The 16,005-nt window shown below is 37.1% G+C and overlaps 1 protein-coding gene across 3 annotated transcripts in view; it reads left to right on the top strand.

Annotated features, from left to right (window-relative positions):
- The window catches only part of NAALADL2 (N-acetylated alpha-linked acidic dipeptidase like 2), a 1,067,904-nt gene that overhangs the window by 388,866 nt on the left and 663,033 nt on the right, over nucleotides 1-16,005 (top strand). For all 3 annotated transcript variants that reach the window (XM_058661080.1, XM_058661082.1, XM_004591287.4), the window contains one exon: nucleotides 14,626-15,127. In XM_058661080.1, coding sequence (XP_058517063.1) covers nucleotides 14,634-15,127 — 494 coding nt within the window. In that variant the 5' untranslated portion in view covers nucleotides 14,626-14,633. The remainder of the gene's footprint in view (nucleotides 1-14,625; nucleotides 15,128-16,005) is intronic.

Raw genomic sequence — 16,005 nt, 5'->3', positions numbered from 1 at the left:
TGACAGAAAGTTATTTACCAAGTATTAGACTGCAGAGCAGCTCTCTAAAATACTGTGCAGTGACTCAAGAGGAAAGGCAAAAGAAGCATAGAGTTCTGTAAGTTTTCTGGTGTGGAATCAGAGGAAGTCTACGTAGAAGTGGAACCCATTTTCTGAGTGCAGAGTACATTAACGGCAGAGTAGAAGGAGAGGAAGAAGGAATGTCATATTATTTCGTAGATGATAATCCAAACTCTGAAGATCCCTTGAAACTTTCGTTTAGGTGTCCTACAAATATCCATACCCTAAAGGCTTAATTCCCAGAATGGTGCTACTGGGAGATGATGGGACATTTTTGGGGTATGACCTAGTTGCAGGCCGTTAGGGCTTCCTCTGGGGATTGTACCTTTCTAAGAGAGCTCTCATGAGAGGGTTGTTATAAAATCAAAACCTGAGTTTGCACCCAGATTCTCTCATTGCTGATGGGATATATCACCACTCAATGCAACGTATGCTCCCAAGGTAGGATACCATCTCGTTCACTAGAGACTACATAATTATTCTTAAGATATTAATATATCCCTTAGTAAGACTAGTTTGTAATATGAGAAAATTTTTGGATTATTCAGGGATTTTCAAAATATAAAGTGTGTATATATATATATATATATGATCAAATAATTATGTAATGATCAGGGCTTATTTTTTTTTTGTTTTTTTAAGATGTATTTATTTGTTTGTTTGAAAGGCAGAGTTACAGAAAACAGGAATGAAAGAGGTAGAGATCCTCCATCTGCTAATTCAAAGCCCAGATGACTGGAACACCTAGGACTGAGACAGGGCCTGGCCAAAGTCAGGAACCAAAAACTTCTAAGTCTCCCAAATAAGCGCAGGGCCCTAAGCACTTGAACAATTTTCTGTTACCTTCCCAGGTCGCCAGCATGGAGCTGGATCAGAAGTGGAGCTGCTGGACACAAACCAGCACCTATATGGGATGTCAGTGTGTCACAGATGGCTGCTTAATTTATATGCCACAACTCAACTCTGGTGATCAGGACTTATTATAAAAGCTTTGAGTAATAACTCTACATAAGACCTGATTGATCTCTGGGGCAGAAAAACAAAAAGTCTACTAAAAACTTAAAAAATAGAATATCATTTAAGATAATATAGTAAGTACAGGAAGTTAGTAGCCATGTGATGGAAGTGGAGTGTTTGGGGAAGCCACAGTTTGGTGAGGCCATAGTGTGGAAATGAGATCTTTGTGTGAATGCATGAGTTTATATTTTCTTTAAAACTCTTTCCTTGGAGTCATCTAAAGATGCTTTGTAATGACAAAGATTGTCCTGTGTGATTGACAACAAATTATTTCAATTCTCTCTGTCAAAAGTCTTTGACTGTAAAATGTAAATATAGAAATGTCATAGTAAGTATACCACCAACAATGATAGCTTCATAACTTTGTTTCCATATTAATGTTATACTCTTTGGCACTATGAAACTCAAATCATTTGCTCTTCACCATTTGTGTCGCAACTATGTTCCTATTTTTACTTTATCCTGTCTTTGATATTCTTTATATTTGAAGATTATGCTTTTTTATGCAGAAATGATATCATTTCTCCATCCTCAGGGCTCTTGAAAGTTTTACATGACACAGGAAATAAAGATCTTTACCCTTGATATTATTAAAACATTTAAGATACTAAGAGGAATAACTTGGTACTTTGCCTGAGATGTAGGCGTTTGGTAACAGTTACTGGTGTGGCTGTTTGGAATGAGAAGTCTCAGCACTCACAGCAGGTGAAGGGGTCTGCAAGGAATAAGAAGAAAGCTTTTGACTCTTTTGGACACAGTGTTGGAGATCACATCTCCAAAGCAGGTGGTTAGGGATAAGTACTATTTGGATATTGATTTGAAGCTCAAGACTTTGGTCTTTTGAAATGGTAGAGCAAACGTAATCTTGCTTTGGTAATCATTTCTGTTTAAGCATCCTAAGCTCTATTAAAGCTAGAACAATAACTAGCCAGCTAACGATATTCTCGATATTTACAAAACAGTAAAATGAACTTATGCAATCAGTTACTGTTTTGTTGTTCATGGGATCAATGAGATATCAATAGTGAAACAAGAGATTGGACATTCATAAATGAACTATTGAATAAGACTGAAAAGAAGCAAAAACTGTGTAAGTGAAAGATACATTGTGGAAACAAAGAAGAAATGCAAACAATACGTAGCTAAAACTCATCTTGGTAAAGTAATAGTATTTGACATTTTAAAATTGAAGTGGTAGGTGAATATAAAAAAATGTCATGCCACTGTCAACGGTGTTAATTATACAGAAGTTCTGTTAAATGTTCTACATTTAATATCTTTGTGCATATTGCATTTTCATTCCTTTTACCTGACATTTAATTTCCTATCAGCATCACTTTTATGTGCCTTTGGAGGTCTTTCATTATTTTAATATTTCTGGTAATAAATAAAATATAAATGACAGAAGCAGTGTTCAATGCAGTTTTCAGTAAATTGCTTAGTTGCTTTAATTGCTCTAAAGCTATTAGTATGCAGGTATATAAATTTGTCATAAAAATTAACTGCTCATTGTCAAGCTGTCAGACAGATGAAATATATTGCTGAAATGTTTTGCCTGTTTCTTCTCATTCAAGTATATTTTTAAATGAAAAGGTTAAAAGTTATTAGTATTCTCATGCCTAAAGAAACGTCACTTATAAAAAGAACTTGACTTTGGTATTATTTAAAATAAATGATTTTGTTACCTCTTTTTATTAGATGTAATTCTATTTCTAAAACAATGAGAGGACTTCAGGGAAATGCTATAAAAATATATCCTTGTCTACTTTTAGATATATGAATACTTATGGGTGTGACAGGTTAGAAGAAAGTATAATTAGCAGTCTTGGGCATTTTGTTTCTCTTTTCTGATGGTGCTTATGTAGTTCTTGAAAGTCAGATCAATATTGATTCTATTGCAAGGTAAAACTTAATATTTAGATTGTCGCTGTAAATACTGAGCTTCCACAATTCTTGTTTTCCTTTCCAATACAGCATGGATTTCTATGTATTTTCACCGAAATAAATTTAAACTTTAATTCTGTTTTTCCAAAAGCGATTTGAAATCCATCCATGTCTTCTTAGAAAATTATAATTAACCATGTAAACTGATTTTTTAGCCCTAAGATTGCACAAATTAATATGCATCATCTTTGTCTTATAATGAGCATATATTACAGCTCTTCTAAAACTAACACCCAGCACTTCAGCATTTGGGAAAAAACCACAGTTTTCACCACTTATATCTTGTAGTCTATACATAGAGAAACTGATTATTAAAAATTTACATTTGGCTCTTTCTTTTTGACCTTTAATTAAAGAAGATATTTTCAGGATTTTTCTAATGCAGATTTGGAACCTAACTTCTTACTACACAACAGAATTGTAAGCTAATTTAAGCAAAATGCCAAAATGGATCTGCCTTTGCTGCCTCTTCCTTTTCTGTAGAAAACCATATTATTTTTATTTACACTTTGTGCTAATAGAAGCCTAAATGAACAAGAATGAAGAAAGTCATTTTGGAAAATGAAAACCACAGACTCTGAGTGCACTGGGTTACCTACTCAGGGCCTTGAATAGATCGCTTATGACTCCAGGATTTGTAGCAGTACCAACTTTGCAATGAAGTTCTTTGAGTCTGTAGAAACCTGTTGATGCCTTTGGAACAGGAGCACTATTTAAAAAGTAAGCCAATAAAGTACCATTGAAAACTGTGAAAACGAGAGTGCTTAGTGGCCTCATGGAGGTAAAAGCTTCATCTGTCTGTTCCTGCAAATCCAAAAGCCACAGTCAGAAAGCAGCAATTTAAGATCATTCATGCTGCCTGAAAGGATAAAAAATTGCAGAGCATCTATCAAGCTAAGAGGCTCCTCCTGGCCAACAGCTCTCAAAGAGCCAAGTGGTGATTGTTTTGATGTGTTAACTCCCGGTGTCCTCCAAGCCCTCTTAGCCCACGGTAAACCACACAGAGTAGGGAGATGGACAGGGTGGACCAAAGGGTTGTAATGCTGGAGAACGGGTCAATGGCAGGTTGAACCTGAGCTGTGGCTGTCAGGTTCCAAACAAAGTTGTTTCTGCTCTTTGTCCTTCAGCAGCAGGGGAAAGGAGATATTTTGAAAGTGTTGCTAAGAAGAAAGCATGAATTAGAGGTTGTACTGGTCTTTTCCTCAGAGCCCTGGGCTCATAACGCAGTTCTCCCTTATTAAAAATATAGTGTTGGAAAATAAAAAGGCTTGGCTAGTTTCCCATGAAGTGCAAACAACAGAGTGTTTCTCCTAGAGATCCAAAAATCAAAGTGAGACCATGAAGACTGAACTCTATGGAGACTCCTGGTATTTGTAGTAACATTGATGGAAAAAAATAGAACTATGCAAGCCAATAAGCTGTCTGAAGCTCTTAGAGGCGAAACAGGTTCTAAGGTTGAACAAGCACGTTTTGGAAATTGACAGACAAAAATGTGTGATCTACCAGCTCTGCCAATTGCTATGAGAACTTACAGAAATGCTTTAACCACTAAGCCTCAGTTAACCACATCTGTGAAACAGGGATAATACAAATTTTACATATAGTAGCATTTCAGGCTCACCTTACAGAAAGTTGTGGCTTATTTTAAGGGTTCCAAAAAATCACCTGCTGTGTGTGAAAGACACAAAGGAGACTCAAATTTTCTTCAGCCAGATGGTCTCCTCAACATAGAAATGTGCAGCTGCAAGAGGAGATCACTTAGGAAAAGTATGCATAAGGCAAGCCTTCAGCTAAAACTAACATCTTTGCATGCAAACAAAGGAGCTTGAAGGCTCATAGAACTTGAGAGGACCCTCGGGTTAATCCATTTTGTCTTAACTCCCTTGAAGCTTGGGGCTACATGGAAAGTGACTACAGTGACTGTGTTAAGCTTAGAATGTTAGACTGTTTTCTTCTTCACTCCTCTCTGTTTTTGTGGCTTTGCATTTATTCCATGTATTTGCATTTCTTATGTAAGCTACTTCAGAAACTCTGAACATAGAATCAATGTAAATTCTGACAGAATAAAAATTAAAAAAAAAACCACTTCTCTAAAGTTTGTATTTCACTTGGAAAGAATGACTTTCAAGGATAACCTTGAATCTGGAGCTGTGTACAACCAGACTCCCAAAAGTACAAGAGAAAAAGTAGCTCTTGGCAGCGATAGGAGCCATTTACACAAAACTAAGTAAGGAGAGATCGTGAGTTTAGTGAGACTAAAATCACATGCTGAATACCCTAAGTAGCATTAGCTGTTCACGCTGCTAGTTAAGGATACCACAGAATTCACCTCATATTACTTCGGCTGATATTAATGCATTCTTTTTTTTTTGTAAATCTTAAATTGTATCATTCTGGTGTTAAAGAGCCTGACCACAAAAATAGGAACTCAGGTGGTCTCAACTCACCAGCAAACTAGTGTGTGTTATACAAATGGCATTTGTACACTGATCCCCAAAATAGAGCTGGCCTTCTGCCGGAGCTGGGGTGTGTGTGTGTGCATATTCAGGTGGTCTGAAACATGTTTACACAAACAGACTGGATTCCATCAAGTTGCTTTTGTTCAAGTCATTTGGTCCGTAGTTCACAACGTACAGCTCATCCACTTGGTTTCCTGTAAAAGTAACTCTTACATGTCCTTTGATGATCAAAGTCACTGAGTCTTCAGAATAGTTTTAGTTTTATACTTTTGAAGCTGAATAGCAGCTCTTCCTACACTTAATGCATTATTGCCCATTTTTTAGTGAGCTTTGACTATATTTTTTTCTACAAATGAAGCATGGATAATAATTTCCCCTTCATCTCTAGTGCTGATTCAATTAGTGAAGCATGAACAACAAATAATTATTGTCATTCCTTTTATGAAGTTGTTACACAAAATTGCAATTAAAGAAGAAATCTGTGATGCTTCTACAGATACTGAAGTAATTGCTAAGGCCATTTCACAAAACCACAGATGGGGGAAACAACCTCATCACACCGGTAAATTAAGTCAGGGAACAGAGGCTTCTGAATTACTATTTATATAGTTTTATTTTTTTCTTTTTGCCCTACTCTCAAGCAGAACACATTGAAACTTCCAACAACAAAAATTTATTTTACTAACATGGGCTTTATTTGCACAAACTAGTTTTATACTGAAAAATATATGTCAACTGTTTTTAGCCTATATGCAGTTTTTAGCCTTACACTTAGATTTTAAAATTCCTCTGGATACCAATAGAGTTTACTGGCACAGTACCTAAAGAGCAATCTTGCACAGAGGTGCATAATGAATGTCTTTTGTTGAGACATTGACATTTCCAAGAAATGTCTGCCTCAAATCAATCCTCTCAAACCCGTGGATGGTTTGACATACAAATCTTCAGGAAACTGTATATGAATATTTTTCTCCTTGTACAATAAAGATTCAATCATAGAACTGTCATAGGAAATTGAAATTCTGCCTTATGTTTTAAAGATAATCTGCTGGAATCATTTATTTACTTTAGGAATGCCTTTAGATGTGTTCCTCATTCTACTGGTAGGAATGCCTTTAGCTGTGTTCCTAATTCCGACCAGATCTACATAGTCTTTCATACTGTCTGAGTTAAAATACTCCAAGCAGGGCATGGCACGGTGGCCTAGCAGCTAAAGTCCTTGCCTTACAAGTGCTGCATCCCATATGGGTGTCAATTCTAATCCCAGCAGCCCCGCTTCCCATCCAGCTCCCTGCTTGTGACCTGGGAAAGCAGTTGAGGATAACCCAAAACCTTGGGGCCCTGTACCCTGTGGGGAAGACCTGGAAGAAGCTCTTAGCTCCTAGATTTGGATGAGGCAGCTCCGGGGCTGTTGCGGTCATTTGGGGAGTGAATCAGCGGACAGAAGGTCTTTCTCTCTGTCTCTCCGCCTCTCTATGTATATCTGACTTTGCAATAAAAATAAACAAATCTTTAAAAAAATACTGTAACATCACAAAGAATCATGTCAATCATCTATAGCAAGCATGGTGTTCTACAACAAACATGTTCATGGCTATCAGTCACTAATTTACAGGACTGTTGAGTGGCTCTCTTGAAGAATACTGCATCCTGCCACCATGGCTGTGATGTTCCATGGAACACAGCCCATGCATCTGGGCCTTGAATAGGCTAAAATTGTGTTCCTGCCTATTGGTTTTGTCCAAACGCATGACTGGACTGGCGTTTGTGGCCATCGGGGGAGAGAGCCAGCAGAAAGAAAATATTTCCTTTAGTCTCTGTCCCCCTGCATCACTCTGTATTTAAAAGTCAATTAGCTAATTAATTGTTAAGTTAATATAGTATATTGCTCTATTTGTCTTTTGCTTCTCTGTGACTTTGCTTCACACTGTAAGAATGTGTGAAATTTTCTTCAGAAGCTTCTTTTTTAATTAATCATATCTTCAGTTTGGATACAAATATAGTAATTTGCCTTTTTTAATAGAAAAATACAAATACTGAAAATTAAACTACTTTAGTTTCACTGTAGAGTATTGAATGTATATAAAAACAAGTGTTTCAGCATATTAAAGTGGCTGCAGATGATAAGGGATGGTAACTGAGCAAATATGGCCCGTTAAAACACGGACATGATATCATACTTCTCAAAAAAGATGCCAGTATAGAAATATAGAAGGTACAGAAAGCAAGAGGTTTATGGTTATTTTCATTTGAAGAAATGTCACAAGTTTCTATGGCCACGTTTTTTTTTATTGATTTTTTTATTAATTATATTGCATTATGTGACAGTTTCATAGGCTCTTGGAATCACCCAACCCCTCCCCGTGCCCTTCCCCCATGGTGGATTCTTCCACCTTGTTACAGTATTACAGTTCAAATTCAATCAAGATTCTTTCTTTGCAAACATATACCAAGCATAGAGTCCAGCATCTTATTGTCCAGATGAATTGAACAGTTTCTTGGGGGTGACCATTTCTGCTCTGAAATTAGAGCTGGCAGGGTATCATCCCAATCAATTAAGAGCCCCAACATAACATCAACAACAATTTACAACATTATGGAATTGACATGGTTTTGAGTAACCAGCATGTTTAAAAAAAAATGCAAGTTCTTAACCACATCCTGTGATTAGCTCATTGACATTTCAATTTTAGTGTATATACAGAACCGGCTGCTATACATCTTAAAATGGCTATAGGGTACTACTCAGCTGGTTCATGTCTATTTTCATTTTATTATTTAGCCGTTTGTTGTGTTGGAGTATAATTTTGCTGATCTTGGCAGATTTTAGGATAATCTAGACTGGCTTATAACTCTAACAAGACATTTGTCGACAATTAAGGTGCAGAACATTTTGATTTTTGGAGGGGTGTGCAGAGAAATCTTCAACACCATGGTGAGGAGTAACTAATCTTTGTGTCCCACCTAGTGAGGTATGGGTAAATCCATGCTAGCTCTTTCCTGTCTGATTCTAAGCTTTACTTGTTGTTTGTCTATTTATTCTAGGTTTTCTTTTTGTTTGTATGTTTTTTTGTTTGTTTTGAGGGGTTTCTGGAGCGATCCCGATGGTCATTGCGAGGGAGGGTGGGGGTCCAGAGCCGGAACCAGGCTCGGACCAGAGAAAGCTCCCCTCCCTGGTCCCGAAGGAAGTTTGTTATTCTTCTGTTTCTGCGGACTGCTCAGGGCTTCTAGTTGTCATTCCGATGACGTTGGTTTCTGCACAGTAGTGTTTGGACTTCTTCCATCCCCTGCGGAAGCTCCAGCTGGTGGTGGGTGACCTCAGAGTTCTCGGCCTCCGAGGGCATCCAATTCCCTGTGGCCTCCTTGGCAGTTGGGATATAGTCCTTGTTGCTCATTTTAATAGTCCGTGGTGAAGATCTGGGAGTCTTCAAGGTTGGGATCCAAGCCTCCTCCTTACCACCTGCTCCACTCTGGAGTACCCCCCCTGCTCTACGCACATGACCTCCTGTTAAGAGGCTGTCAGGATCGCACCCGATTCCCCCCTCATGCCTTAGTATAGTAGCTTTACTATTGTCTAGTGCCGATTTGAGTCTGTTGTCTATGAATTACCAGATTTGATCTTGATAGGCTATATTGTACTTTTTTTTCACTCTTTTTATGTTTTTGAAAGGCTTCGCTGCATTCCCTCCCCATTATGGAGTAACATAGGGTATTGGGGGTGTATTAGGTTTTACAGTTTTTCGATGCAGATCATAAGCAGTCTGACATTAATTGTTGATTTATAGATTACATCGCATTATGTTGTTGCATTGGATACAGGCTGTTAGAGATTGTACTGATATTACAATATGCAGGTACTATCTTCCAGATTGACATCTTTTCATCTCAAATTAAGGCAAACATGTGGTATTTAACCTTTTGGGATTGGTTCATTTCTCTTAGCATAATGGATTCCAGTTGGGCCCATTTGACCACAAAGAACTGCATTTCGTTTTTTTTAATAGCTGAGTAGTATTCCATAGAGTAGATGAACCATAGCTTTCTTATCCAGTCTTCTGTTGATGGGCATTTTGGTTGTTTCCAAGTTTTTGCAATTATAGATTGTGCTGCTATGAACATAGGCGTGCATGTTGGCTTCTTGTGTAGGAGATGTTTTGGATATATCCCTAGGAGTGCTGTTGCTGGATCATTTGGTATGCTGATTTTCAGTTGTTTGAGTATTCACCAAACTGATTTCCATAGAGGCTGTACAAGTCTGCAGTCCCACCCGCAGTGGAGAAGGGTTCCTTTTTCCCCACATCCTCGCCAGCAAGTGTTGGTGGTATTATGTATGTGTGCCATTCTTACTGGAGTTAGGTGGTACCTCATTGTTGTCTTCATTTGGATTTCCCTTATTGCCAGGGAACTTGAGCATTTTTTCATATGTTTGTTTGCCATTTAGGTTTGCTCTTTTGTGAAATGTCTGCCCATTTACCGTGCCCATTTCTTGAGTAGTTTGTTTGTTCTGGTGTTTTGGTTTCTCTGGAGATCTTTGTATATTCTGGAGATTAGCCCTCTATCTCCTATGTCGTGTGCAAAGATCTCCCATTCTGTACGTTGCTTTTATACTTTGTTGATTGTTTCCCTAGCTGTACAGAAGCTTCTTAGTCTGATGAAGTCCCATTTGTTTATTTTGGTCTTGATTGCTAGTGCTTTTGGAGTCCTTTTTAGGAAGTGAGGGCCTACACCTAAGTCTTGCAGTGTGTTTCTAATATTTTCTTCCAAAAGTTTGAACGTTTCTGGATGTAGGTTTAGGTCTTTTATCCATTTAGATTTGACCTTAGTGTATGGTGAGAGATGTGGGTCTATCTTTTTGTTTCTGCAGGCTATCAACCAGTTGTCCCAACAGCATTTATTGAACAGACCTTCCCATTTGCTTGGATTGTTGTCTGTCTTTTTGCCAAAGATTAATTGACTGTATCTGTGTGGGTTTCCTTCTGTTGTTTTTATTCTGTTCCCTTGATCTTCCTCTCTATCTTTGTGCCAGTACCAGGCTGTTTTGATGACCACTGCCTTATAGTATTTCCAGAGATCCGGTACTGTGATTCCCCCTGTTAAGTTCCTATTCTTCAGAGTGGTTCTAGCTATCCGTGGTTTTTTGTGTTTCCAGATGAACCTGTGTATCATTTTTTCCAGATCGATGAAGAATGCTGTGGGTAATTTGATTGGGATTGCATTGAATGTATATATTGCTTTTGGTAGTATAGACATTTTAATGATATTAATTTTGCCTATCCAGGAGCATGGGATGTTGTTCCATCTTTTGAGGTCTTGTTCTATTTGTTTTTTTTAAGTGTTTTGTAATTTTCTTCATAAAGGTCTTCTACACTTTTGGTTAAATTTATTCCTAGATACTTCATGCTTTTCTCTGTTATTTTGAATGGTATCTTGTTGGTTAGATCTTCTTCCATCTTGGGGCTGTTTGCATACACTATGGCTGTTGATTTTTGTTCACTTATTTTGTACCCTGCCACTCTACCAAATTCTCGTATGAGTTCTAGGAGTCTTTGTATTGAGTTTTTTGGTTCTTCTATGTAAAGGATCATGTCGTCTGCGAATAGTGAGAGCTTGACTTCTTCATTTCCAATTTGGATTCCTTTGATTTCTTTGTCTTGTCTTATGGCTATGGCCACGTTTATACTATTATTACTATTTATACTATACTATTTATACTATTATTATTATATTATTATGATTATTTTTCATGATAAGGTCCCATAAGCACAGAAACCCCCCCTTCAACTGCCCTGTCTTCTACCCACTGTTTCCCCCATATTTTTACAGTAGTATCGTCCTTCAGCAACAGTCACAAGTCTAACATTCTGCAATGTATGTGTATCATAGTACTGTAATTATAGACAATGGCAGATAGTCTACTATCCTATTGTCAGTTTTATTTAACAGTTTCATTGGGAATCCACCTTTTATTCAAGAGTAGGGATGCATACTGCAACATATCTTCTCTTGCAAGTATGCTAATCTTCATTATAATTTTTCTGTGGGAACATATATATATATATACATATTTACATGTTGACATATATGTTTATTAACCTTGCATTTTGCATAAAGGTTGCCTTATTTTAGAGAAAATTTATGATAATTGTCCTTTTGGTATTGGTTTATTTCACTGAGCATAATAGTCTCTAGGTGGGATCATTTTGATGCAAATAGTAGAATATCATTATTTTTAACAGTCGTGTATTCTACCACGTAGTATATGTACTGTATTTTTTATCCAACCCTCTTTCAGTGGGCATCTTGGGTGTTTCTATGTCTTCATTATCGTGGATTGTGCTTCTGTGAACATAGGGTTGCATGTCATCTTTTCATGTGCAGATTTCGCTCCTTTGGATATATTCACAGGGGTGGGAAAGCTGGGTCATATGGTAGATCAACTTTTGGTCATCTGAGCACTCCATACTGACTTCCACAACTGCTGCACTAGTCTACATTCCCAGTAATAGTGGAGTAGACTACCTTTTCCCCACATCCCTGCCAGCAGGTGTTAGCAGATTTCTGAATGTAGGCTAATCGCACCAGAGTTAGTTGGGGGCTCAATGTGTTTTTTGTTTTATTTGCTTGATAGCTAGAGAGCTGAAGCTTTTTTTTTGTATGTCTATTAGCCATTTAAATTTCTTATTCTGCAAAAAACAAAGTGCACCTCCTTTAAATATTTATGTGGTAGATTCAAACATACTACATGTGCTTTTTCTGTTTTTTTTTTCTTTTCAGTCATTCATGTGGTAGCCTTCAATTAGCATGAAAATATAAATTAAATGGATATTGTTAGTAGGCATCAGAAAGATAAGAAGTTTAAATGGCTTAATTATATAATTTTGTCTGTGGGATACTAATTTTGCTGAAGATTGTTCTTTAAGCATAAAAGTATGATTTTATTTGTGAGCTTGAGAGCTCAGAAAAGAAATATCATTTGTCCTTTGCTCATTTCACCAAGTATAGGTATTTTAAACATAACTTCAATCTTCATGGGACCCAAAGAATAATTTGTTTTTTAAAAATTGCGTATTTTTCTTTTTAATACTAGTGATATTATTTTCTATTATTTATTTTATATTGTAATATTTTCTATTAATATAATTGATACTATTTATTAATACTATATTAATATATTCTAAGTTAAATAAACCAGTAAATAAATGAAGCAAACTGTCACATCAGATGCATAGCCATATTTTTACAAAAATGTGTGTACTAATTTAAGGTAAGCTACGTTAAATAAGTGGACTACTAAATTGCAATTCATATTTATAAATGCATCTGCACATAGATATGTTTACATATATTAATAAAAAAATACCTGTAATATATGGATTTGTTTTTGTCATGTTAATGATTAAAATGCTTTATTGGGTACATTATCACATACTCATCTACTTGGCAGCTTTCCTGAAATCCTTTTGGACTCTGTGTATTTGGATGCTTTATATCAAATGACTTCATCTAACTTTGACCCAAATGGTCTCCTGGAAGACTGAGTTTAGTAAAATGATATTAACATGAAATGAGTCCAACAGGGGCAGCAAGGATTTTAGACAAGTATCTTTCTTGGTGTGTATCTATGTTGATGGCTCTGTCTGATGTTTGAAAAGTGTTAACTTGCTGATGTGCATGTGCCAGAATGCCCGCTGCTGTCCTACAGACAGAACTCTATGTAGCATCTCTGCAGTTGGTTTTTAATGATTGGGAGATAAATGACTTTGAATGTTGGTACTAAAGGTCAAAAATAGATATCTCAAATCCCTTGAGTAACTCCTACATGGTGGATCCTCCTTGAACATGAACAGTGCTCCACAGTTCCATTATCTTAGTTAAAAACAACAAATACTCAGGTCCTTCATTGTGGCACAGTGAGTTAAGCTGTTCCCTGAAATGCCAGTATCCTATATGATCAGCATTTAGGATTTCTAAACTTCTCCAGTTCTGATCCATGTGGAAGATGTGAATGGAGTTCCAGTTCCGAGTTTCATTCGGGCCCTGGTGCTCATTTGGAGAGAAAATCAGTGAATGGATTATTTTTTGTCCATGTATCTTTACCTCTGTCTTTCTGTAACTCTGCCTTTCAAATAAATAAATAGTAACAAAAACTTTATTTTACTTGAAGACAAAAGCAGGTACAGAGATGTTTCTTCTGCTGTTTCATTCCCCGATTGCCTACAATGGCCAGTTCCTAGAACAAGCCAAACCGAGTGCCTAGAACTAAATCAGGTCTTTTAAATTGGTGTTCTAGACTCTTTTGCATTGGTCTTTTTATTACATATATGTATATAATATTTTATAATATGACAATATTATATCATGTGATTCTGTGCATTAGAGAATTCCATTTCATGAAGTCCTTCTTTGTATCTTTTCTCTTAGATTCACTTGTCAGATACAAGCTCTTAGATGGTTAATCAATTATCAGCTAAGCTCTGTACTTTATCCATTGCTGTTGGCTAAAAAATAGTAGGAAACCTTAGAGTCCAGTGGCATTAACAAGTCTAACACAGAGAAAATTTAAATGTAACTATTACATTAGTGAATTACTGAATATAGACCACTTACATCTTATTAGGCCAGCTATCCTATTGCCTAACTACAAGATAGAACAAGCTGTTATCCAAAACTGCACCAAGGAGGCCCTCCATCTGACCTTCCGACAGTAAGGTTATGAAGCTGAACTCCCCTAGACTGTCAGAAAGCTTCACTTTGGGGTTTAAACACAACACCATGCCAATTTTGTGTTTAAAGTTCCCTGACCTGGGACAGTTCCCCAATTAGTTGTTTGGAACATGTTGCTTTTCTGCAACTCGCGCCTGCGTAAGATTCTGTATTTTGTTTCTTGTACCTCTTGGAGTTGGTCATTCATTTAGTTGTCCTGTCTATTTTTATCCTGAATTTGTATTTTAAAACTGTCACTCATAACGTAATCATGACCGGGTCTTTCATTTCCTTCTTCTAGAACTTAGCAAACACTGGATTGTTGCTTTGACCTTTTTTTTTTTAAGGTTAAAAACAATATAATTTTCTGTTTTCATTGGTTTCTCACCTTATGAGGTTTCCTAAAATTGTTTAAGAAAGAATGACTCTCTTGTTTTCACAGGTAAAAAGATGGCGTATCAGAAGGTTAGTGCAGATCAAAGAGCTCCGGGACACTCCCAGTACTTAGACAACGATGACCTGCAAGCCACTGCCCTGGACCTGGAGTGGGACATGGAGAAGGAACTGGAAGAGCCTGGTTTTGATCAATTCCAGGTGGACAGTGCTGAGACCCACAACCTGGAGCACTCGGAGACTACAGACCTCAATCTTGAGTCCATTCAGCCAGCTGCGTCGCCCAAGGGCAGATTCCAGCGACTTCAAGAAGAGTCGGATTATGTTGCCCACTACTCGAGATCTGTACCAAAGAGCGGCCGCTGCAGCTTTTGCTACCTTTTAAAACTCTCTTGCACAGCCATCATTGTATTTATTTTTGGGATTTTGATCGGGTATTATACGCATACAAATTGCACGTCAGCTGCTACATCGTCCGCATCCATTGAACCTCATTTTTACCAAGAGATTCTCAAGACGATCCACGCAGAAGATATTAAGAAGTCTTTCAGGTAAGTGTGGAAGAAGTGGCTATGGGGGAATTCTCCTATTGATAAAAATGTCTCAGAGGGGTCATTGAACTGGTGGTTTTGCCATTGCTTAAGTCAGTTTTGCAAGCTGAGGAGCAACCTGCCAGCACAGTAAGATTGGCAATTCCCAGAGGGGATGCACATTTTCAGATTTATGGTACTGCAATACAAATTTATGCTGCTGTTTTATTAATTGATAATAAGAACTGTAACTACTGTGAAGACTCAGAGTGCAGCCAATGCATTTTCTCTATTTTGAGAAGCCCAGTTAGGCCAAATTGGGATGTGAAGTTTGCCAGATGTACATGTAATAAAAACTAGGGCATTAGCCATATGACTGAAAAATTTAATGGCATCAGATAAAATAAACCTGCTTTATGGACTGAAGTAATTGTCTTCATTTGCTGAGATGTTCGCTGGTATTATGTGGCCTCCTACATCTCATGGCTTCCCAATGAGCACATTTATTTCAAAACACTGGGTTTCGCACAACAGTTTGTCTTTAAGCTCATCTCTCTTTTAAAAGTGGCTTTGTGTATCAGATATCTGGTAAGAGTATCATGATTTATAAGTTAGATTATAAGAAACAGTTCTTGGTCTAACATTAATTATATGTTCTGATGTAAAGGCATTCTTAACTCATAACTTGATGAAAACCTGAAAATGTTGTTTATAATACTATTGGTTTTCATGTCAAGTTGCAAAAGGATTCCTGGTTTACATAGTTGGTGAACTAAAGAATCAGGATAGAAATAATATATTTTATTTTGCACACATAATTCCAAAATAATTGCAGAAAAAATGTTTCTGGGTGAATCATGCATTTCCACAAAGTCTGTGTGAAGAATAAATAGAGAGGT

Source organism: Ochotona princeps, chromosome 3 (assembly GCF_030435755.1).
Source record: "Ochotona princeps isolate mOchPri1 chromosome 3, mOchPri1.hap1, whole genome shotgun sequence".
Taxonomy (NCBI): Eukaryota; Metazoa; Chordata; class Mammalia; order Lagomorpha; family Ochotonidae; genus Ochotona; species Ochotona princeps.
The sequence above is the reverse complement of the archived record's forward strand: the minus strand, read 5'-3'. Positions and strand labels throughout refer to the sequence as shown.